Here is a 25,022-nt window from a genome sequence, read left to right as displayed (position 1 = left end):
CAATTACCATATGACTTAATTATAACTTTGAATAATATGAATTCAGATGCATAACAGCCCCTTTAGGGGATTCATTAGTCACAAAGATTGGGACCTCAATATAATCCAAATTAACATAAAGAGAGCTACAAATAAATATAAGGTAAGTCAGTACAAAGTGTTTTGAAAAGGAGGGTCCTGTTGAGAACAGGAAATGCTTCACATATGAGATGGTTCTTGAGTTGGGTCATGAAGAAAGACAGGTTTCTGTGAGGAGAAAGCCAGGCGAGACTGTATTTCTGGCTTGGGAGGGATAAAGGGATGATGTGTAAAGGTGCAGGGTCCAAAAACGTATTACTTTATTTCATGAAAAGAGAAAAAGCCAGTTTGGCTTGATTGCAGAGTACAGGATTGGGGGTAATGTAAATTGAGGCTAAAAAAAATACACTGGAACAAGGTTGTGAAAAGCTTGTAAAAACCAAGCAGAGTTTATAGTTTATTCTAGGGAAAAACAGAGAGGCACTGGCGTTTGTTGAGTCAGTTCTTCACTTATAAACAGTTTTGGCAGCTACGTGGCACAGCAGAAGCAACGCTGGACCTGGAGTCAGGAAAACCTGAGTTCAAATCCAGCTTTATACACATCTAGCTATGTGACTCTGGGGAAGTCACTAAACCTGTTTGCCTCAGTTTCCTCATCTGTAAAATTAGGATAATAATAGCACCTACCTCCCAGGGTTGTTGTGAGTATGAAATAAGATCATATTTGCCAAGTTTTTTAAATTAAGACACAATATAAATGCTAATTATTATTATTATTAATATCAATATTATTATAGACCAGAGTGGGGAGAGATTTGCTGCAAAGAGGGCAATTAGGGAACTCTTGCATTAGTCTAGGAGAGACTCATGAGGGCCCGAAACAAAATGAGGGCTAGTGTCAGTTAAAGGAACATCACAGTTCAGCTGGACTCACTCCCTCATTTGAGGCAGGGAAGGGAAAGGAACTCTCAAGATCACACAGCAAAGTAAAGTTGGTAAAACTAGGTCTCCTAGGTGCCAGTCTTGTGCTCTCCACCAGAGCATGCTGCCCTTCACCAGACAAAAAGGAATTTCCTTGTCCTACTTGTCCTACCTCCCTAACCCCTCCCAAGGACTCAGAAGACTCTTAGTTTAAAGGGCTACCTGAGGGTGAACAGAGGATATATTGGGCAAGGTAGGTTTCGTGATCAGTGAGTGGAGAATGGAGCCCCACTGACTTTCACAACTCTGATAGCAAATGGTTTTTATGAAAGGGAACATGGGATGATGGGAAAAGCACTAGATTTCAAATCCAGAGCCACAGGTTCCAATTCTAGCTGTGGTACTTAACTGTGTAACTTTGGATAAGATTCTTACCTTCTTTTGGTCTCATCTAACAGACATGGGATTTGGAGTAGATAGCCAGTAAGGTCTTTTCTAGCTCTAAATCCCATGATCCTCCAATCTTCTTTTTCTTTCAGAGCTACTGCTTCCGACTAAAAAAGATGTTGGAACCCTATAAGCCTGAATGGTGTAAGACCCATGAAGACTGGTCCTTCTACCTGTTCTCACCTCAGAACCGGTAAGGAGCTGCCCCCATCAGCTGCAGATAGATGGTGGTGAGTGAGTCTCCCTCCAGGCACAGCAATATCAGCCTTCAAAGGTATCCCTGTGGGGTTCAAGAAGCAGCCTCTAGAAATAAATGACACTGGCCAAACCTCATCCCCAGGGCTACCACCCTATGGCATTAAGCCTCATAAACAACACCAGCTTCCACATGCTCCCTACCACCCTCAATGATACTATACTCCCATCTCCAATGGGAAAAGTAAACAAGGGAGAGGGAAACCTAAATGGCTCTTCATTCAATATTCCAAAGAACCAACCATTCCTCTACCTAAACTTCTTGTACCAATATCTTCAAAATATCTAGATGCTTATTTATAATAATAACAACACAAAGAACCATATAGATCATAGACCATCATAATTAGGATGTTGGAACAACAGGCACAGAATGTTAAGAATAAAAGGAACTTAGACCTTAGAACATAGCATGTTAGAACTGGACTGGACATCAAAATAGTCGAATAAAATGTCAGCTGAAAAGGACCTCTAAAAGTAGAACACAAAATGTCTCAGTTAAAGAGAATTTAGAACATCAAATGGTCTTAAAGGTATAATCAACCCCAGAACACAAAATGTAGAATATCAGAAGGGAATTCTGATCATTGGACAAAGAATATCGGAACATAAAACATAGAACACAAGAGCTCAGAGGAATTTCAGAACAGAGAACATTGAATGTCAGAGCTAAAAGGAGCCTTGGGTCATAGGTCAAAGAATGTTAGAGGTAGACGGGACCCTAGAACATAGAATGTCAAAGTTGGGAGGAACCTTAGAACATAAATTCTCAGAGCTGGAAAGGACCATGAGATTGTTGAGTCTAGGCTTTTCAATTTAGAAGCAAAGACATATAGTACTAGATAGGGGAGAGAACATCCCCCTGGTCACACCACAAGTTAGGGTTCAGTGAGGCAGTGAGGTAGCAACCCCAGCACATGGAGCACCAGGTCTGGAATCAGGAAGACCTGACTTTAACTTCAGTCTCAGATACTTATTAACTGTATGACCCTGGGCAAGTCATTTGACCTCTGTTTACCTCAGTTTCCTTAACTATAAAATGAAGATAATAATAGCACCTACCTCCCAAGGTTGTTGTGAGAATCAAATGAGATGACATTTGTAAAGTGCCTGGCACATAGTAGGTGCTATATAGATCTTAATCCCTTCTTCTTGGTTTTCCATGATGACAGAGTTAGACTAAAATAAAGATTAGTTCACACAATGAACCCAATCACTTTCACCTCCCTTAAAGTCATGTCATTCTCTACAAAGAATACCAGAAGACTCTAATGCCACCCTGTAAATTCTCCATGTCCACTGCCACTGACCTGTGCCTGAAACCTGACCATAAACTTGACAGGAGCATGTCATCATAGTGAGAGCGCTGGCTTTGGAGCCAAGAGACTTAAGTTCAAACCCAGGTTCTACCACTTCCCCTCTGTGGGACCAGACAGTACATTTTCCAGAGCCATTATCTCATTGGCACCACCTTAGGAGGGAGAGAGGACCTGGCTTATTCATCCCTATTGTACAGATGGAGGAATTTAGGCTCAGGCAAAGGAAGGGATTCATGCCAAATTACAGTTAGTGACAGAAGCAGGACTAAAACACAGCTCCAGTAACCCCCAGCCCAGAGCTGTTAACAGCCGGTTTTGTGGCTACATATTCCTCTTTGATTCCCAGATCTATTTATCTGCTTCCCCCAGGGCCCGGGTCACCTGTCAGAAAGTCATTGCCCACAAGATGTTTGACCATGTGGTCCTGGTGTTCATCTTTCTCAATTGCATCACGATAGCCCTGGAACGCCCTGACATTGATCCTAATAGCACGGTAAGTACCCCCCTTCCACCCCAAATGCCAAGAAGGCTCCCAGCTCTGAGCTCAGTTCATAGCTCACCTTAAAGTAACCTTGGACATAGGCACAAGCTGGGCCTCCCAGAGGCAACAGTTCTTTGTCTTGGGAAGGGAAGAAGGTTTAGGAGCTAGAATTTAAGTTCCTTGAGGGTAGGCACTGCTTAATTTAATTAGTTAATTAATTCATAAGACCCTGGCACAGTGTTTGACACACTGAAGGCACTTAGAAAATCCTTGTGGATTGATTTTCCTACAGAAAGTAAGATGGCTTACATTTCTTCTCCCTTCAAAAATACACAGACTATACAAACACTTTCCCTCAAACTGGGTTTTGGCTCCTCCCAGCCAATGGCTCAGTTATGGTCAAGATATACAGCAGGAGAGGCAGCCAGGTGGCTCAGTGGATAGAGAGCCAGGCCTAAAGTCAAGAGGACCTGGATTTAAATCTAGCTTCAGACATTTCCTAGCTGTGTGACCCTGGGAAAGTCACTTAACTCCAACTACCTAGCCCTTTCCATTCTTCTGCCTTGGAACTGATTCTTTTGTCAATTCTAAGACTGAAGGAAACGATTTATTTTAAAAAAGATATCCAACAGGAGAATTACTCCTGAATGAACCAGACAGATTTCTCAGTACTCTTCATCCTTACTGACAGAATGTAGGTCTCTGACACCCTGCAGAGATGGACCTGTAGCTAATGACTTTGATTGAGAATCTCAGACAGGGCAACTCATGTGATCAGAGAATGAATGTCAGAGCTTGCCAGGACCTTAGATATTTTCTAGTCTAACAGGTTCACACTTATCTTACAAATGGGGAAACCAACATCTGGGAAGTAGTGACTTGCTGCAAATCAAATCAGTGGTAGAACCAGAATTGATATGTCTGCCAGCTCCCAACCCAGGGCTTTTTCATTTGCAACTTCCCTCTGGGAGACATCCTGCCCCTATGAGGACAAACCATGAATGTCCCTAATTTTCCATTTACTGAGGATCAGTGTGTCTCCAACCTGCCAGACCTCTGGGTCTTCGCTGCCAGAAATCCTCATAGCATGTCGCTTCCTTACAGGAGCGGGTCTTCCTGAGTGTTTCCAATTACATCTTCACAGCGATCTTCGTGGCTGAAATGATGGTGAAGGTATCTGGCATCACAGTTTTCTTTTTCATGGACTGAGGGCCCAGAGAGTGAAGAGAAGCAGGAGGGGATGGGGATTCAGCATGGTTTTTACTCAGCAACCCAATAAACATAGCATATGGTTTCAAAAGAATCTAAAGAATAGCCACAGGAAGATCCAAAGCCTCCATGTATCTGTCCGACTATCTCTAGGTCTACCTACCACTCCACAACCACTCATTGCCCTGAACTTCCTCCCCACTGCTAAACTTCCTCCCATCTGCTAAAATCCCATTTGTACTCTTCAAGACCCAGCTCCAACATTGCCTCTGTGATCCCCCCTGATCCCCCCTCGCCAAAGGTGATCTCTCGGTCCTCTGAAATCTCCCTGCAATATCTAGGCCTCCCCATGACTTTGAATTCTAGTTATTGATGGCTCATCTCAGTTACCAGATTATGATATTCCTAAGGGTAGAGACCAAAGATGAATAATTCATTTTAGTATTTACTTTGTTATACCCCACATGTCCACCACAGGGTGCTATCCATCCATCCATCCATCCATCCATCCATCCATCCATCCATCCATCCATCTATCCATCCATCATCTATCCATTCATTCAAAAAACATCTATTAAGCACCTAGTAAGAGTTTATACTTTTAAATATGCACAAAGCACATTCCATTCAATAATTCTGTGTAACTGTGCAAGTATTTATATCCCCCAATTTATAAATGAATCAACTGAGGCTGAGAAAAGTAAAACAGTTGGCCCATGGCCACCCAAAGAGTAAGTTTAGAATCTGAGATTTTAACCCAGGCCTCTTGTCTCCCAGTCCAAAGTTCTTTTCACCATCCCATTCTGCTTCACTATATATAAGCACCCAAACCAGGATCTAGGGAAGACAGAAAGATAAGACAAAAATAAAGGTTGAGTACACAGTTAGCATCCAGTATATGCTTCCCACAAGGCCATATACAGAGTACACCTTCAATAATATTCTTGAGTTGACAATATTTGTGGCTCCATTCCCAGGTGGTGGCCCTGGGCTTTTTCTCTGGGGAGAACAGCTACCTGCAGAGCAGCTGGAATGTGCTGGATGGACTGCTAGTCTTTGTCTCCATCATTGATATCATTGTCTCTATGGCCTCAGCTGGTGGGGCCAAGATCTTGGGCATCCTCCGGGTCCTGCGATTGCTGAGGACACTGAGGCCACTTCGGTAAGTACTGGGCTCCTGAATCTGTACCCCCTGCATAGGACTGCATATAGAATGAAGTAGAACCATTGGGAATGACACCCAAAGAAAGTCCTTCCTATAGCCAGCTCTCAATCATCCAGAGTTCATCATCCAGTATATGACTTATCCAAGCCTCTTCACTCGGTCTCTAACTTCTTGGTTTCTGGACAGTCCAGGGCCCCTAAAGGCAACCAGGAGAAATAAGAGGAAAGAGGCCCAGGCACATGTTCATTTGCCTAAAGTAAAATGAGTTGGGACAGAAGTATCACTAAAATAGCTAGCCTTTATGTGACGCTTTAAAGTTCGCAAAACACTTTACATACATATTTCACTTGACTCAAAACCCAATGAAATAGTGCTATTGTTACCCCCATTTTCTAGATAAGAAAACTGAGACTGAGACTTTAATTGAGTTGTCCTACCATCTGGCTACTGTTAGTCACTCCTCACTGGCACTGCTGACCAAAGACTTCTTCCTCACCTCTACCTCTTACCATTCCTAACTTCCTTCAAAAATCATCTCAAATGGGGGATAGCTGGGTGGCTCAGTGGACTGAGAGCCAGGCCTAGAGATAGGAGATCCTGGATTCAAATCTGACCTCAAAACACTTCATAGCTGTGTGACCCTGGGCAAGTCACTTAACCCCCATTGCCTAGCCCTTACCACTCTTCTGCCTTAGAACCAATACATAGTATGGATTCTAAGGTGGAAGGTAAAGGTTTAAAAAAGTCACCTCAAATGTTACCTATACAAAAGGTCTTTCCCATCTGTTAGATCTATCCTCACTAAGACTCCCTTCTATCTACCCTGTATGTAACTTGTAGGGGACACAATGGATAATGTTCCAGCCACAGAGTCAGGAAGACTCATCTTCCTGAGTTCAAATCTGGTCTCAGACACTTCCTAGCTATGTGACCCTGGGTAAATCCCATTTACTTAACTCCATTACCTATTCCTTATGCCTCTTCTGCCTTGGAATCAATCCACGTATATTGATTCTAAGATGGAAAGTAAGGGTTTAAAGATAGAAAGGTAAATAGCACCAGATGGAAGCAAGTATCTCCATGATCCAGTCCCACTAGTCTCATATGGCAACCCTGGTCCTCTCCACTTCCTGCACTTTGAAGTATGGGTGATCAGACATCCACCCAGTGCTGCCCTTTGCCAAACTGACCTACTTCCATTTGTTGGCTTCCCTTCTTATAGCCTCAGTGTGGGGAAAGTGATCTCCATGGGCAGCTTTGGCTGATGAGAGTCCCCTGTTACCCTGGTGATTGCCCCAGCCCTGAGCCAAGGGCCCCTGTGTCGACTCTGTCTTCCTGGGTCTGCATTCAGCAGATGCCTGAATCCCTACTTCGTATGGGCAGTCAGAAGGGTACATAAATCAAAAATGTACACCTTTGGATCAGTAGAGTGAAGGAGCAAATGTTGCTCTTCCTGATAAAGAGCATGTGAGCTGTCTGAGAGAGAGGGAAGCATTATATATAATCACACCATCTATCATCCCCAACAGGGGTTCATTGACCAATTCAAGGCCGGGGATGAAGGCCAATGAATCTGTCAGCATGCTGATTATATGATTGGTTCCCATGGAGCTAGCTTTGCAAAGAATCTCTAAATGGGAGTGACAGGACAGGGCTGGGGAATGGTGGAGGGAGCTGTATGCGACTCTGTTAACTCAGCCAGGGCATGAGGTAGGAGAGAAAAGATCTTTAGCGCCTAAGAAATGGGAACTAAAAGCAAAGTTTAAAACATGTGGAAGGGACAAGGATGTTCTGATAAAGATTGAACAATCAAAAGGCAATGAGGCAACTCAGTAACTAGAGAGCCAGGCCTGGGTTCAAATCCTGAGTTCATATCTGACCTCCGACACTTTGGGTAATAATTAAACATCACTTTTCATAGTCAATCATCTAACTCTTTGTGACCCTTTTTGGGGGTCCCTTGGCCTCCATTTTCTAGCCCTTATAGCTCTTCTGCCTTGGGACCAATACTTAGGATCAATTCTAAGACAGAAGGTAAAGGTTTTAAAAAAATAAAATAAATCAATGTTTGTTGGTTGATGGGGTGAAGATATGCATAGTTGGGGACAACTAAGTGGGCAGTGGACAGAGTGCCAGGCCTGGAGTCAGCTAGACTCATTTTCCTGTGTTCAAATTTGCCTTCAGACACTGATGAGCTGGTTGATCTTGGGTAAGCCACTTCACCCTGTTTGCCTCAGTTTCTTTATCTGTAAAATGAGATGGAGAAGGAAATGGCAAACCACTCAGGATCTCAGCCAAGAAAACCCCCCAAAAAGGGTCACAAAGAGTCAGACCCAACTGGGAAACAACTGAACTATGACAACAAAGAAGAAATGAGTGTATGATCCTCCTGATGATTGATTGCAAAAGGTGATGCCTAATTTACTACCCAAAATGAATCAGAAAAGTCAGGTTGCTGAACTAGGGTGACCCACAACATCATGCAGTGGCAGCTCCTATGACCTCCAGACACATGGTCCTTGGGGTCTAGAAAGAGCTGTGTGTAAGTAGTGCTATCTGTATAAATTGACAGCAGATCACATTCTCCAGGATAAAATGAAGTCAGAAATCTGGTTCCTGATGCCTCTTTGTGAGGACAAGGATAAATCATGGTCAACTTATTGAAAATGTTGTTCTACATCCAGATGCTGGATTTAGGTATCAAAAGACCCAAATTCAAGTCTTAGTTTTGCCAGTGGACTCACTTTGTGACCTTGGAGCAAGTTTCTCTTCCTTCCTGGGCATCAATTTCCCCTTCTTTATAAAAAAAGATATGCAGAAGGGAGAGGAAGTATATTAAAAGTTATCTAAGTGTTCTGTTTAGCAAGGTGCTTACACATAGCAAACACTTAATGTGTTTTTTTAATTCATTTATTCACACCTAAGTGCTTTACTAGCTCAGACATTTAATGATTCTGTAATTACTAGCTGTGTGACCCTGGACTAGTCACTTAACTCTGCCTAAGTTTTCTCATCTGTAAAATTAGCTAGAGAAGGAAATGGCATAGTGCTCCAGTATCTTTGCCAAGGAAATCCCAAATGGGGTCAAAAAGAGTCAGACCGGAGTAAACAACAGCAATAACAATTACTAAGGCTACCATGTAGCCATCAGATTGGAAACTAGGTTCCAGTAAGGATGCTGGAGATGGATACTAATGTTCAAAATTTGTTCTAAAATTTATTTGTCATAATGTCTTGGTCCAGGGTTATCAGCCGAGCCCCAGGCCTTAAGTTGGTGGTGGAGACCTTGATATCATCCCTTAGACCCATTGGAAATATTGTCCTCATCTGTTGTGCCTTCTTTATCATCTTTGGTATTCTTGGGGTTCAGGTAAGATTATTCTTTTCACTTGAGTGAAAAGTGTGGTATAGGGTTGTAGGTGCTAGTAAGGGAACCTGGAGGCACAATTTCAAATCCAGTTCTGCTATGAACTCAGTGTGTGATATTGGCCAATGTGTGTGGCCATTAAAAAGTCATTAAATTTCTAGAGCAGCTAGGTGGCTCAGTTGATAGAGAACCAGGCCTGGAGACAGGCAGTTCTAGATTCAAATCTGGCCTCACATACCTATAAGCTGTGTGACTCTGGGCAAATCACTTAACCCCAGTTGACTAGCCCTTAACCATTCATCTACCCTGGAACAAATACTTGGTATTGATTCTGAAACAGAAGGTAAAAGTTTTTTTTAGAAAATCACTAAATTTCCTTGGACCTTGAGTTTCCTCATCTATAAAATGATGCAGTTGAATTAGATGTGCTCAGAGATCCTTTCCAGCCCTAGATGCAGGACCGTAGGTTTTAAGGAGTTCATGAAATTGGAGGAAAAAGGCATCTATTTTGATATAATTTTGTTTCATTTGCATTCCTATGTATTTTATTTTATATATCTAAAAATATTGTTCTGAAAAGAAGTTCATAGACTTCATCAGATTGTCAGAGGAGTTCACGACTAAAAAAACGTTAAGAATCCCTGGACTAGTTGTCTCTAAAGTGCTCTTCTAGATAGAGCATTCTATGATTCCATTCCTGGGGAAAAAAATTAGGCTAAATATCATGCATTCCCATTTGATGGAAGAAAAAATTAAGTCCTGGAAAGATTCTTGCTAGATTATATTTTCTCATCTCTACTCCTCTAGTACCCCTACTCTCCCATTTTTGGAAGAATCCCTCTTGCCTCCCTCAGCAATTTATCCCAGCTTTTTTCCTGGACCCTCTCCTTAGGATTAATTTCCCTCACCCTTGTATCATAGGAATGTGTAAGGATGTCTCTCCCCTCCTCCACCCTTCAATCATATTGTAAGCTTCCCTGGGAATGAGATTCCTGTCATATCCATCTCTGGGTCTTTAGCACAAAATATTACATATATTTGGCCTTTCTTGAGTGTTTATTATTCATGAACATTGGTTGAGATATGATGAGCTGAATTGTCTCTTTCTTCTAGCTTTTCAAGGGTAAATTTTATTACTGCGATGGACCAGACACTCGAAACATCACCACCAAAGATGACTGCTGTGCAGCCCATTACCGCTGGATCCGGCGCAAGTACAACTTTGATAACCTAGGACAGGTGAGCATCAAGTCAGGTCAGGCTGGGGTCAAGGTCAGGTCCACAGATGATAGACTGCGATCAGGTATGCCCAATGGGTTCACACTGGGTCCAGACTTTCCTCCCTGCTCCATCTGGGTCTGGCTACTCCCCTAAGCTGAGTACCATATTTGTGGAAACATCCAGGGAAAAATTTCTGTCATGGCCAGAGATGGAAAAAATGGGGTGTGGGCACTCAGCAGACCTTTGGGACTGTTATAATGTATATTCTTGTATATAATATATATATATAATATATAATATAAGAGAGAGACAGAGAGAGACAGAGGAAGAGAAAGAAAGAGAGAGAGAGAGAGAGAGAGAGAGAGAGAGAGAGAGAGAGAGAGAGAGAGGCAGAGAGACACAGAGAGAGAGAGAGAATCTACACCCCAAACTCCTAAAGCCAGCTCCTCTTTATGGTACACCTCTTAAAGTGACCCCAGCAAACTCTATCTGTCCCCTCTTAAAGGGAACAGTGTAAAAGTCACAAACCCTTTCTCTGACCTAAAAACCCTGCTCCTAATGAGACATGGTAAACAAAATAAAATCGTTATCACAACAGGACCTAGATGGTTTCTTAGTCTAGCTAGGGAGTGCAGTTTGGACACAGATGACTTGGTAGAATATAACAGCAAAGAAAAGTAATAAATGTTGGAGTGTGGCAAAATTAGGACACTAATGCATTGCTGGTGGAGTTGTGAATTAATCCAACCATTCTGGAAAGCAATTTTGGAATCATGCCCAAAGGGCTTTAAAGGAATGCCTGTCCTTTGATCCAGCCACGCCACTTCTGAGGTTGTACCCAAAATAATAATAAGGAAAAGTACAAATATATTCATAGCTGAGATCTTTGTGGTGGCCAAAAATTGGGAAATGAGGTGGTGTCCCTCGACTGGGGAATGGCTGAACAAATTGTGGTATCTGATGGTGATGGAATACTATTGTGCTGTAAGGATTGATGATCTGGAGGCTTTCCATATGAACTGGGAGAACCTCCATAAACTGATGCAGAATGAAATGAGCAGAACCAGGAGAACATTGTTCACAGAAAGTAAAGCATTGTGGAACAATCCAATGTAATGAACTTTGCTACTAGTAGCAATGCAAAAAGCTAGTACACTCCTGAAGGACTTATGTAAAAGACTGCTGTCCACATTAAGAGAAAGAACTATGGGAGTAGAAATGCAAAAACAAAAGATACAGCATCACTTATCGCATGTATATATAGGTGTGTGATTTGGGGTTTAGGCCTTAAAAAATTGCTCTATAGCAAAAATGGATAATATGGAAATAGATATCAAGTGACAATATTTGTACAACCCAGTGGAATTGCTTGTTGGCTCTGGGAAAAGAGAGGGAAGAGGGGAGGGAAAGAAAACAAATCATGTAAATATGGGAAGATATTTAAAAATAAATTTTAAAATTAAAAAAAAGATGGCTTGGCAGTAGCTAGGGAGTATAGTGGATGTGTTGAATGTTGGACTTGGAGTCAAGAAGACCTGAATTCCTATCCTTCTTTAGATACATAATAACCTAGGGAAAAATCACTTAACCTCTCTCGAGTTCCATGTTCTTCTCTGTTAAATAGGATAATAATATCACCCATCTCCATAGGACTGTTGTGTTGATCAAATGGGATAATCCCTATAAAATATAGATTATCTAGAACTTTAAGTGCTACATAACTCTTTTCAATAGTAATAGTATTAACAGTCAAGTTCCCTTTAAGGCTGTACTATCAAACACCCCTTGAATTGAGCCAGACTCCTGAGAAGCTTATAGCCTGCCATTGGTGACTAAGACTATAGATTATAAGCTCCTTGAGGGCAGGGACTATCTTTTAATTAATTGTATCCCCAGTGCTTAGCACAGTGTCTGACATGTTGTAAGCTCTTAATAAATGCTTATTAGAATAATCCAGTTTGGGGATTGGATGTAAAGACAGAGCCCCAACTGTGTTTATCTGACTAAGGTATTAGAACTTGCTAGACCACTAAACCATATCTGGACCCAGAATTATTGTCTTATAGCCACCAATCGCCCTATTTCTTAGCCTCTCCTTGCCTTGTACCCACCTCTGTACCTTTGTTCACACCATGCTCCATGCCCCAAATGCATTCTCACCACTCCTACCACAATAATAATCTACGTTTGTTGATATCTCCCTCCTTTCCTTTAAGATCTGGTCTATGTTCTCCATATTTCAAGTTCCTTCCTCTCATTTCCCCAGATGAAAATAATCTCCTCCTCCTCAAATTTCTCCTAACACTTTACCTAGACCTCTCTTTAGCTTTATTCTTATTCATCTTCATGCCATTGTTGTTTGTGCATGTTTTCTTCCTCCCATTGAACTGTAAACTATTTGAGAAAAGGGCCTGTGTCATTTGTATCTAGATCTTCCCAGTGCTCAGGATCAGGCTTGCCTAAGAATAGTCTCTTGGTGAGAAAAAATGGAGGGAGTGATAATATTTAGGCTCCAGAGATCTGAGTTCAAATCCTAGCACTGCTACTTAATACCTCTCAATTTCCTCATCAGCAAAAAGACAGTTAGATTTAGAGAATCTCACATACCTTCCAGCTCCAAGTCTTTAGGTCTGTAATCCCAAGAGGGATGGATTTGGAGCAAAGGACCTCTGTTTGAATCCCAGCTCTGTCACTTGCTATGTAACCTTGAGCCAAATGATCCATTCCCCTGGGCCTCCATTCTCTTACCTGAAAAATGAGGGGTTTAGGCTAAGATGACTTCTGAAATCCCTGCCCATTTAAAGCCATGCTCTACTATGATGCATTAATAAATATTTGTTGAAAGTAAGTTAAATTAAAATTGCCTTCTGCTAAAGGTTTCACCCACACTCGAACCCCCCCAATTGTCTACTCCCTGACAGTGATGCTGTCCAGATGCTTTGAATTCCAACACCATTGCTTCCCTTTCCCTTTAGAAATGTGGAAGAGCTTGAGTTTTAGGAGGATTTTGGTAGTTTATTTTCCAAGAACAGAGTATGTTCACAAATTGTCCAAAAGAAATACAAAAATCATGGTACTAGGGTAGCTGGGTGGCTCAGTAGATTGAGAGTCAGGCCCAGAGATGGGAGATCCTGGGTTCAAATCTAGACTCAGACATTTCCTAGCTGTATGACCCTGGGCAAGTCACTTAAACCCCATTGCCTAACCCTTACCACTCTTCTGCCTTGGAACCAATACCCAGTATTGATTCTAGGACAGAAGGTAAGGGTTTAAAAAAACCATGGTGCTAATAAAATGACTGTCAGAGCTGAGAAGGGGCTTAGAGATCATCATGCCTAATGGTTCTGTTTTACAAAGGGGCAAATTGAGGCCCGGAGAGGATAAGCAATTTACTCAAAATATGCTTGGTAGGAAAACTAGAATGGTAAAATCAGAAATCCTGACTTCAACCCCAGGGTTTATTTGTTTTTTTAAACTTTAGCCAAGTTCTTTCCTATCTAGGGTCTCTTTCATAGACTGTTAGAGCCTCAAGCCCTATCAGGTGATGAAGCCCAGTAAGTTCTTAGCTAGTTTTCCATTATCCCTACCTCTCCACCCCTGAGTTAGTGAAGAGGAGTGGGAGGTGCTTGGGGCGCTTGGTTGCAGGACTGGCCATCCATAGGTCATGACTCCATTTCTCTGTCTTTCCTGGGCCAGGCTCTTATGTCCCTTTTTGTGCTCTCGTCCAAGGATGGCTGGGTGAACATCATGTATGATGGCCTGGATGCTGTGGGCATCAACCAACAGGTACCTAGGGGTTCAGAGATGGCAACGATGTTCACAGGGCTGCATGAATCCCAGGGCATTCTTAGAAAAAGTCTTCCTCACTTTTATTGCAACCTCCCATCACCCTTTTCTATCAGCCCTAAAGCCTCTAAACTGAAGAACGTTCTTGGAAACCCTGAAATATACACACTTCTGGAGGTAGTCATCACTACTGTTCCCCTCGATAGACACCTGTGCAGGGCATGCAGCACTTAAGAAGGCTCCCCAGCCCCAAAATATTTCCGCATGGTGCCTGAAATTCCAATTTCATCCCTTTGAGATCACTATAAAAATGCAAGCGTTCTCAGTCAAGGTCCTTCTCTAAGCCACTATAAGCCATCAGCCCGCTCAGCAGTTGCCAGGGCTCTGGGGGAGAAGACAGAGGCTAGGCTGGATCGGGTGGGGAGATGGTACCAATAGCAGGCACGGGATGGGGCTCAGAGGGACACAGGCTTTGCTGGGACGCAGGTAGATGGGCTCTGGGGACCAGGCGCGCCTCTGTGCCTGGCTCAGACCATGACCCACTGGGCCTTTCCCTTCCTTCCCCTCCCGCCCACCCCACGGGCCATCAGCCCATCCAGAACCACAACCCCTGGATGTTGCTGTACTTCATCTCCTTCCTGCTCATCGTCAGCTTCTTTGTCCTGAACATGTTTGTGGGCGTCGTGGTGGAGAATTTCCACAAGTGCCGGCAGCATCAGGAGGCGGAGGAAGCCCGACGGAGGGAGGAGAAGAGGCTCCGGCGGCTGGAGAAGAAGCGTAGGAGTAAGGCGATATACGTGTCCGGTCGGTAGATTGCGTTACCAAGTAGACTCTTTCTGAGCCCTGCCTGTTGAGAAAAATAAAACAAACACCTTGTCTTGGTTTGTGGACTTGGGGGAGGTGGGGCTCTAAGTCACAGGCCACGCACCCATTCCCTGGACAAGCCTTGCTGAGACTCCAGCCATGTCCGCACGTGGCCTGTCGGAGAAGCAGCGGAGCGGCCCCCTGCGACCTGGGTTTGTTGGCATACCTACCGCACCCACAGTGGGAAAGCCTGGATTTGTTTTTCTCCAAGCCCACATTGTTCTCCTCATCGAACCTGGTGGGGTCTCACACGTAAGGTGCCGAGGATCTCTGAATAAGCTCGTGCCCTTGGAACGGGGGTGTCTCGGATGCTAGTAAATATGCCTGAGATGGGACCGGGTTGTCCTCTGAAGGCATCAGGATCCCCTCCCTCCCTCCCTCCCTCCCTGGAGGATAACCAGGGGGACCTCTGTGCCCTGGGACTTAGAGTGGCCTGCGTTTTCTCTCTCTCATTTCTGGTTTGGTCCTGTTTGCCTCTTCCTTCTCCCAACCAGTTGCAATGTTTCTCAGTTTCTGAGTGTCCATGCATGCCCCTGCACGCCACCAAAACCCCAGGGTGGGAAGAGGGTACATTCAGGATATGGCTGCCCATAGAATAGCCCTTAGAAGAGGCACCAGTCCTTTGACCAAAAAAAATGGCAGAGTAAAGAAGATTGGACAGAGAGATGCCAAGGACTAAGGAATGAGACTCTTTGGTAGGCTTCCTCTAAATTACAGAATAAGGGACCTGGAAGAGACCTTAGAGGTCAGCTAGTCAAACCTACTAGCCAGTGTTAGAATATTCTCTGACCCAGGAATCCCCCCCTCTCTGCTTAAATATCTCTACAGTCAGGGACCTCCCTCTCTAACAAGGCAGCTCATCCCAGTGGTAGAATAGCTGTGGTTATTAGAGGCGATTTTCATTATTCCGAGCCAGAATTGCTTCCCTGTGATTTCTACCCATTACTTCTAGGGCCAGTTTATATGGCAGCACTTTAAAGACCCATCCAAAGAAAGTGAATAGCAGGCTGGGTCTGGAGTAAGGAAGATTCATCTTCCTGAATTCAATTCTAACCTCCAACAGTCACTAGTCATGTGACCCTGTGCAAATCACTTAACTCTGTTTGCCTCAGTTTCCTTAATCTATAAAATAAATTGAAGAAGTGGCAAACCACTTAACCCTGTTGGCCTCAGTTTCCTTAATTTATAAAATGAACTGGAGAGGGGAATGGCAAACCACTCCAGCATCTTCGTCAAGGAAATTCCAAATGGGGTCATGACAAGTCTAACATAACTGAAAAAGAACCAAATGACAAGAACTATCTGTCTTCTCTCCTCCATGTTAAATCAACCTTTCCTTCAAGTGATTCTCATAGAAAGAGATTTCCAGTTCCTCCAGACAAAGCATCTTTTTCTTCTTTCTCCTTTTCTCCCTCATTATTCTCTTCTTCCTACTCTTCCCTAATCCTACTTTTATTCTTCCTTCTCTACTCATCTTCTTCCTATTCCAAAACATTCTATTTCTTCTATTCTTCATCTTCTTCCTCCTCCTCCTCAATACACTTGTGACCTTGGGCAAGACTCCAGGTCCTCAGTTTGTTGATCTACAAAATGAGGAGGTTTGGAAAAGATTGGTCCAAAGTCCCTGTTCCTATGATCCTCTTTTTCTTCTTCCTTATTCTATTTCTCCCTCCTCCTTTTTTTTTCCTTCTGCCTCCCCTCACTCTTTTTTCTCCCAATCATCTTTCCTCTCTTTGTACTTCTCTTCAGTGTGGCAGAGTGGGAAAAGCATTTGATTCAGAATTGCAGAATCAGTATTTGAATTTTGCCTTTGCTCCTAACCTCAGGCAAATCATAATATGTGCATGGACCTAGTTTCCTCCTCTATAAAATGAAGGACTTTGAATGATGATCTCTAAGGTTGTTGTCAGTCCAGTCTGATACTTCATGACCCCTTTGGGTTTTCTTGACAATGTTACTGGCGTACTTTGCCATTTCCTTCTCTAGACCATTTTATAGATGAGGAAACAGAGTTAAATGACTTGGTTGGGGTCACACAACTAGTAAGTGTCAGAGAGCAGATTTGAACTCAGGAAGAGGAGTCTCCCTGACTCCGGTCCTGCTACTCTGTCCACTGTTCTGTCAAGCCTCCTCATCGGTTTTCACCATTCGGATTTCTCTAAAGTAGAATGGGCTGCCTTGATAGGTAGTGAGCTTCTCATCATTGGAAGTAGGTAAGCAGAAGTTATCCTTTATTGTAGAGAGTGCTTAATTGGACTATACTCTGATTGCTAAGGTACCCCCCCAGCTATGAAAATATGTAACTGACTGCTCACCTCTGATGTGTCTCAGAATTTATCAATAAATAAGTCTTCTCTCAATCTTACTGGTATGCCCAGTCTTATAGTCAACTCAGCAATGATATTGTCAAGGAGATAAGTGAAAATGGAGGCCTGTGACTTGCCCTCAGGGAACTCAGCCTGGTGAGGCAGAGAAAGTATAGACCTGGACCCTTCCCTCTAGGGACCTCTTACTATGGGACAGATAATTAGATCAAGAGATAAACCGTTTATTAAGGTTAATTATCTTCCAGAAGTTTTGCCAAACTCTAGGGGTATAGAAGTGAGGAAGCAAGATCTCTACTCTCAAGGAACTTACATTCTAATCTGAAAGAGAGGTTGAAAGGAGGAGGAGGGAAAGGAAGGTGCCCACATGGGGCCAGGGATATAGAGTGCAGGGTAGCCAGGTCAGAAAGTGAGCCACTAGGCAGTGGCAATTTAAGGCAAGGACTCATCACTCATCTAATCGGTTCCCAGGATATAGTCATCCTCAGGGAGTCAAGGCAGCTGGTCTGTTGGTGAGGCAGATCAGAGAGTGAGCTGGGAATGGGAAAGAGAAGTGAGAAAAGGAGCTAGGACTTCTGATGCCATGTTGGTTCTGTAGCCCAACGTGGAGATCTAAGCCTATTCACCAGAGACTCCCCCTGTGAGGAAGACCAAAAAGATCCATGCCCAGCTCTAAGAGAATTTTCAGAAATAACAGATCCACAGCATTGCCCCTAAATGGCTCCTACTCTGGGGATGAGAGAAAAGGGAAGATCAAGGCAGGATTTTACAAATTGGGGGGAAGAGGAAGAAGAAGAAGGAAAAACTGAATAGAAACAGCCCTATAACCTGACCTAGAAAATATCACATTTCGAAGAGAATGGTGGTTTGGAGGATAATATAGGAGAGTATACAGTGTCAAATGTGTCATATAGACTGTTACTGTTAGGGAAAGACAAGGGAATAAGAGCTTAACACGGGTGAGGATAGCTGAGGAAGGTTTTTGAGACAAGATGGAAGCTGACAGCTTAGAAGAGGGGAAAGGGAGCAGAAAGACTCCCCAGGTTTCTCCATAGATAGAGATATTTGGTGTATGTGATTTTTAGAATACTTGCATTTCCCTTTTGAAAGCTAAAAACCCTTTCCCTTGTTTTCCAGGCACCCTCCCCAATACAGGTATTTTCTTGGCCTTCTAGGGCACTTGTCTTTCTGCCTCCTTTGCTTTCTAGCGTTTCCTAAAGAGGCAAATATCGGAGCAGCTCAGCCGGTGCTATCAGGCCAGAGGGGTCAGTGTTTCTGAGAGGAAGCCATGAGCATCCCTGACCCTTCTTCGTCCAGAATGAGGCAGGCGAAAGAAACCTTTGCACAAGGGAGGCTCCAAGAGGAGCCACCCTCTGGGGCTGCCCAGAAAAGGATTAATGTGTGGAAGGGAAACAGTAAATCAAAGGAAGCTGTAGGGGAGAAGTCCACTAGCTTCTCCCCCACCTCCCCTGCCTCCCCAGCCCTGTCCACCATGGAACAGCCCAGGCTGCCACTGAGACCTCAGGCAATCCATTGACAGGCATTTTTGAAGCACCTACAATAAGCTTGAGCTCCAGAAGCTGCCGTTCTCCTCAGGCCTGGGTGAAAACAGAGAAATCAATGAGTTATGTAGTGATATTGACCTTGGTGTGAAGGCCAGGGCAGAGACAAGAAGAGGCTGCCCCTGCCTTCCATTTTTGGCCTCCTAGCATCACTGAGGACATGCTTGATCACTTCCCTCTGCCTGCTCCCCTGGACTTACCCCTACTCTGCTCCAGAATGCTCTCCTAGCCTAAGACCTCCCATATCCCACCCTATCCTCAGCAACCGGGACCCCTGAGCATGCTCAGCAGGGTCCGAAGGAGCATGTATCGACTCTTGCAGCATTGAGGACCAGGTGCCTTTCTCTTGCTTGATGGGGAGCTCTTGAATTGGTCTAGTCTTCAGCCTAGGGTCTCCTCTTCTCTGCTTTGTTCCCTAGTCTAAGCCCCTTTGGTCCAGGCTGGTGTCCCAGTCTTTGACTCAGGACGTGGGCGCTTGGCTTTTTAGCCAAAGCAACTGGCTGCTGCATGGATCAGAAATCCAGAATCCTGGCCCAAACCACCTGCCCTACATCCCACTATGACCTCTGCATAAGCTCTCCTCAACTCCCTCAGCCCCTGCCAATGCATGGTGCATGTGTGTGATGGTGCCTGTTTGACCATGATATGTGAGTGTCTTGTGGCCATCAAATGTTTCCCTCTGGCTTTCTTGGGGTTTCCAAATTGTATTTTCCTGACCAGACACTGGCCAGCTCAGCAGTGCCCCAGGAGGCTAGATTCTCCTTCCAGACCTCCTTCTTGAGTATCACGTCTGGGCATTCAAGGCTTCGCTCTTACACTTACTGACCCTGTGACTCTGAGCAAGTCACTTCCCAGAAAGCAAGCATGACATGATGGAAAGAGTGTTAGGGTCTGTTTTCAGTCTCCCATTAGCTGTGTCACTCTGGACAAGTCTCATGAGCTCATTAACCATCAGTTTCCTTATCCATAAAATGGGTATAATAAAAAACCCATCCTCTCTCCCTTACAGGGTTATTGTGATTATTCAGTGTAGGAATTCTTTTAAAATGCTTTGCAATATGAAAGCTCTACTGGATTTTGTTTTGTTTTTTTACACTAGGCCTATGATTTCATTAGAGTAGAGAGCTCTTTAACAATCAATGAAGACTAATATCTGCTGTGCAGCCAAGAGATTTAGGTAGTTGTGCCTAGGGTCACCCAGCCAGTATGTATCAGAGGAAGGACTGGAACCCATGACTTCTTGACTCCAAGGTCTATCCTCTCCATTCTGTTCCATTGCCTCTTCAGCTATTGTTTCCCTTCAAGCCCATTTTGATTCTACCTTTATGAAATAGCTGGTGGTGCAATGGACAGCATGCCAGGCCTGGAGTCAGGAAGAGCTGAGTTCAAATGTGGCCTTAGACACTTACCAGCTGTGTGACCCTGGCCAAGTCATTTTAATTTCTGATTTCCTCAGTTTCCTCAACTGTAAAATAGAGAGAATAATAGTGCTCACTTTGCAGAGTTGTGAGAATCAAATGAGACAATACATGTTACTAAAAAAATTAATAAATAAATAAAACCACTTAGCATAATTCCTGGCACAAAGCCCACCCTTACAAAGGGCTTATTCCCTACCTTCCTTTTCAGAAAGAACTGAAAGAACTAGAACTTGATTTTTGCCAGTTCTGTAAACCTAGGCTCACCTCCAGTCTGAAAAGACACCGTTTAGAGCAACTATTTTGTAGGTGTTCATTCGGTGTTTTTACAGTGGTTACTCAGCCATTTAGAAAGTTCCCCCTTCTCTCCACCCATGGCCAAGGAGAAGACAGAGCTCTCCTATTCCCCATCACTCATTTCTGATATGGGACATCTTGACCTTCTGGGTCAGGAGTAGTCCGGGGATTCTGCTGAACCCTTTCCTTCTCAAAAGTTGGGGGGAGGGGGTTGTTGTCATTGCCCACGTTGGCAACTAAAGGAAGTGATTGGTTTTATTTAAAAATTAGGGAAAATACAAATGTAATATTTTTCTCCATCCAAGTTCACTGACTCCCTAAAACCCATCCTCAAGCCCTAGGTTAAGACATCAGCTCTAATACTGAGATAATTCAACCCGATCTCCATATCTCCCTGAATTCCTCACTAAAATATTTATACAGTGCTTTCACATTTGCAAAGTGCTTTCCCTAAAAGTAGGTGCCATTACCAGCACCATTTTACAGAGGAGATACCTGAAGCAAAGAAAAATTCAGTGGCTCACTGGTAAGTGTCTGAGGCGAGATTCAGACTCGGATCTTTCTGACACACAGTCCAGAGCTCTATCTTCTAGGTCACCTGGATGATAAAGCACTTCCTTGATTCTCAATTCTGAAGTCTTATCAGACTCATTTGTTGTTATCAGAATATCAGGACTGTACTCTGGCCTTATGGTTTAGCAGGCATGGGCCCCACAGCTCCCCAAATGCCCTCTCTCTGGGCACAATCAAAACCCAGGCTTGTCAACACCAGCTCTACCCGAAGGGGGACCTGGGTTCAAATCCTACTTCTAAGGAGGCTTGAATACCCCACGTAGGTGACTCAGACCCTGGATAACTGAGAGCTGGCTCACCCCCATTGATATTACTCAGTAAATAAGGACACACAGTGGAAACCTCAGCCATTTCCAAAGACACCATTGGCAGAAATCCATTCAGCCCAAACACATCCTTCCACTGGGAAGCTGAGACAGACACAATTCTACATGTTGTTCCTCCAGTGTTCCCCCAAGAAGGCCAGAGGTGTGGACACATTTGGTTCTGTAGCTCCCTCATCCCCACACTCACCCCTTCAGTCCTTTCCTCTGGTCCTTTTCCTTATACTTCTGTGCTTTCCAAAGCAGGCCGGGCCCCGGATGGCTCAGAAATCCCCAGGAAAAAGGCTATCTTCACAGGAATCAGGACCCTCTAGTCACTCTCTCTGGAATGTATTCCCAAGAGCTTCCTGGGCACAGGGATCGGGCACTTCTGAGAGTCGAGACAGGGAATCTGGGAGCTGGTGGTGCATGGAGTGTAACCCAGTCTAAGACACTCAAAAGTTCCCGATCTGCCCCCTGGAAGATCGCTATCAGGCCCCGATTCCCCAATCGGGAGCTGGGGGAAAAGGGCAGGAAGGAAACGTCAGTGGCTGTACCCCGTCCCCGCTCCATCACGGCCAGTCTCCAGCACACTCACCAGCCCCTGTGCATTCCCTTCTCTCTCCCCAGAGGCCCAGCGCAGGCCATACTATGCGGACTACTCACCCACCCGGAGGTCCATCCACAGCCTGTGTACTAGCCATTACTTGGACCTGTTTATTACCTTCATCATCGGGGTCAATGTGATCACCATGTCTATGGAGCACTACAATCAGCCCAAGGTAAGGATCAGGCTTGGGTCCTGTCCTCGGGAAGGCCATGGGTCTGCCTGGGGAGGAAGAACCCAAACATGATTAAGCATGAGCCAGTACGCCAATGTGTAGTGCAGACTGTAATAAACCTGTATGACGTCATAAAAAAGGAGATCATCCCAGGCCAGAGGGATCATGGGAGCTGTTGAATTATTTTCTGGTGTATGGGAATTGGATCTAGGAGATGCAAAGAACTCTAGAATATACCAAAAATTGCCAAAGTCTAATGTGGATCCTCTGGAGCCCTTCCCATTTCAGTTCCCAAAGACCTTCCAGATATGCCCAATGAAGCCCTCCCAAAGAGAAGGGAGGTAAGGTCCTGAAGGGCATTGTGTGCTTCAGGATGACACTAACCCCATCAGCATGTTTGAGGTTCAAAAGTAGAAGATCTTTCATCAGTGACATGTTTCTCTTTTCATTAACAGGCAGTTAGCTCTGTTTATTCTCAAACCTGTTGCCCCTGATCCTAGGTCTGAAGGTGGCTTAATTCCTCATTCATAGAATTTAATGAAATTTGGGAGAAAACTGGTATATTGAGAGTCAGGAGACCTGGGCTGTCGTCCTCCTCTACTGCTCATTCTCAGACAAAGCTTATATAAGACCTTCCCCTCTGGAAGACCTTCCAGTCTTCCCATCTGTAAGATGAGTGAGATGGACTACATGGTTACTCAGCTTTCTTCCAGTACAAACATCCTATGTGCTATATTTGTTTTAGCCCCCTTTTAGGTCTAACATTCTATGATCTCTGTCCTAAGGCCTCTATCCAAATGAATTCTAATTAGCAAACATTTATTAAGAATCTTCTGTGTAGAAGAAACTATGCCAAGGACATTCTCAGTTCAATATTCTAAGTTTCCCTCAAGCCCTGATGTTATATGACTGTGATCCTTATTCAGAATATATTGCTTGCTGTCTAATGCATTGATCTCCAAAGTGGGGTGTACAAGATAACACCAGGGGATGAGGGAAAATAGAATATTAGAATTATATTTATTTTTACTCAAAAATAAGGAAGAAATTAGGCTTTATTAATATTTAACATGTAGATTGATTCTCCCACTTTGTATGTCAGATGATCACTTGTCTCATGTGGAATATAAACCAGTCCAATGGAAGAGGTCCCCAACATGGAGGAGTAGACAGTGACCCCTCATTCATTTCTTCATCATTTTTAGTGTTCGAGTTATATGTGCCTAATTAAGAAGGTTTGCAGGTCATATTATCAAATTTTAACTAAAATAAACTTTACTTTAACCAACCTTGCTTTAAAAGTTTTCTACAGCAAGGACACAACAGTAATCCCAGCTACCCAGGAGGCTGAGTCTGACAGATCTCTTGAGCTTGGGAGTTCTGAACTTTAGTAGGTCTAAAGCTAATCAGGTGTCCACACTGTTTGGAATCAATATGGTCATACCATTAGGGAATCATCAGATTGCCTAAAAAGAAATGGACTGCCTGAATTAGAAATGGAGCAGATTGAAGTTCCCATAACTCTCATTGGTATGGGATCAAGCCCACCAATGGCTACTGTACTTGCAGCCTGGGTGAGGTAGGGACATCTAGTCTTTATAAATAAACAAATAAATGAACATGAATGAATAAGTGAGTAAATGAAAAATAAATAAGTGACTGGATAAGTGAACAAATGACTGACTGAATAGAATGAATGAATGAATGAATGAATGAATGAATGAATAAGAAAATAAACTGAAAAAATTAGTTTCCTACAAAGAAATCACACTAATTATAATATGAACATAGACAAATAATATTAGCAGAGTAAAACTAATATTTTTCCATTTATAATTTCTTCAGAAGTCATATTATGCTACAAAAATAATAACAATCTAATCATATCTAAAAAGAAGTAGACCTAGAAAATTCAAATTTATAGATTTATTTCTACTACCATTAACAAATAGTTCTTGACCTGAATATATTGGTCCTCAAGCTAATGATATGTATGAAGCTATTCCAATTAGCAAAACTTTTTAAAACTAAGCTTTTGGCACCAAAAATAATGTTAACATGTTACCTATAAAAACTCTCATCTCTATACACTTAAACTTGGAGAAAAAGTAATTTTTTTCTCCTATTTAGAAAAATGTTCCAATTAAGCATTTCAGGAGTTCTTCACCTATTTATAGAAAAATATTGAAATTCAACTGCTGATTAGTTTGAAAGAACTAATCAACATCAAGAAAGATTAAAATTCACTAGCCAAATGTCAACAGAAACCTTTGCAAAATCGGCATATGGGATTGAAAAATGAATATCATCATTTAGTAAGAATGACCATCAATGCCATTTGTCCTTTGGATCTTCATAAAAATCAAGTATTAAAGCAACCAAACTTAGAACCAGGCTCTCAGATGATTATATCACAATGTATTAAATCCAATTTTTCAAAAGTAATGAGTCATATTGAATCATATAGCACTTACCAAAGATTAGAAGTAGTAGGAATAATTTGTGAGAACAAAAAGTATTATGCCATTAATAAAGTAAAACAAAAAATTATTTTAAAATATTATTTTTATCTATTTCATCCTTTAATTTTTTGCATATTTTATAATTTAGAAAACAAATTTATATTTGTACAAATATAATATACAAATGCATATTAGTATAGTAGTACTATGTAAATTTATCCAACTTATACATATATTAGGATGTGTGTT

At 43.0% G+C, this 25,022-nt stretch overlaps 1 protein-coding gene across 2 annotated transcripts in view; it reads left to right on the top strand.

Moving 5' to 3' along the window:
- The window catches only part of CACNA1H (calcium voltage-gated channel subunit alpha1 H), a 170,473-nt gene that overhangs the window by 97,877 nt on the left and 47,574 nt on the right, over window positions 1-25,022 (top strand). For both annotated transcript variants that reach the window (XM_007499288.3, XM_056805700.1), the window contains exons 16-24: window positions 1,479-1,579; window positions 3,330-3,453; window positions 4,546-4,614; window positions 5,628-5,812; window positions 9,059-9,185; window positions 10,296-10,421; window positions 14,100-14,189; window positions 14,780-14,993; window positions 22,160-22,311. In XM_007499288.3, coding sequence (XP_007499350.2) covers window positions 1,479-1,579; window positions 3,330-3,453; window positions 4,546-4,614; window positions 5,628-5,812; window positions 9,059-9,185; window positions 10,296-10,421; window positions 14,100-14,189; window positions 14,780-14,993; window positions 22,160-22,311 — 1,188 coding nt within the window. The remainder of the gene's footprint in view (window positions 1-1,478; window positions 1,580-3,329; window positions 3,454-4,545; window positions 4,615-5,627; window positions 5,813-9,058; window positions 9,186-10,295; window positions 10,422-14,099; window positions 14,190-14,779; window positions 14,994-22,159; window positions 22,312-25,022) is intronic.

This window comes from Monodelphis domestica, chromosome 7, assembly GCF_027887165.1.
Source record: "Monodelphis domestica isolate mMonDom1 chromosome 7, mMonDom1.pri, whole genome shotgun sequence".
NCBI classification, from domain to species: Eukaryota; Metazoa; Chordata; class Mammalia; order Didelphimorphia; family Didelphidae; genus Monodelphis; species Monodelphis domestica.
Note: the sequence above shows the minus strand (reverse complement) of the source record. Positions and strands in the feature narration are given on the sequence as shown.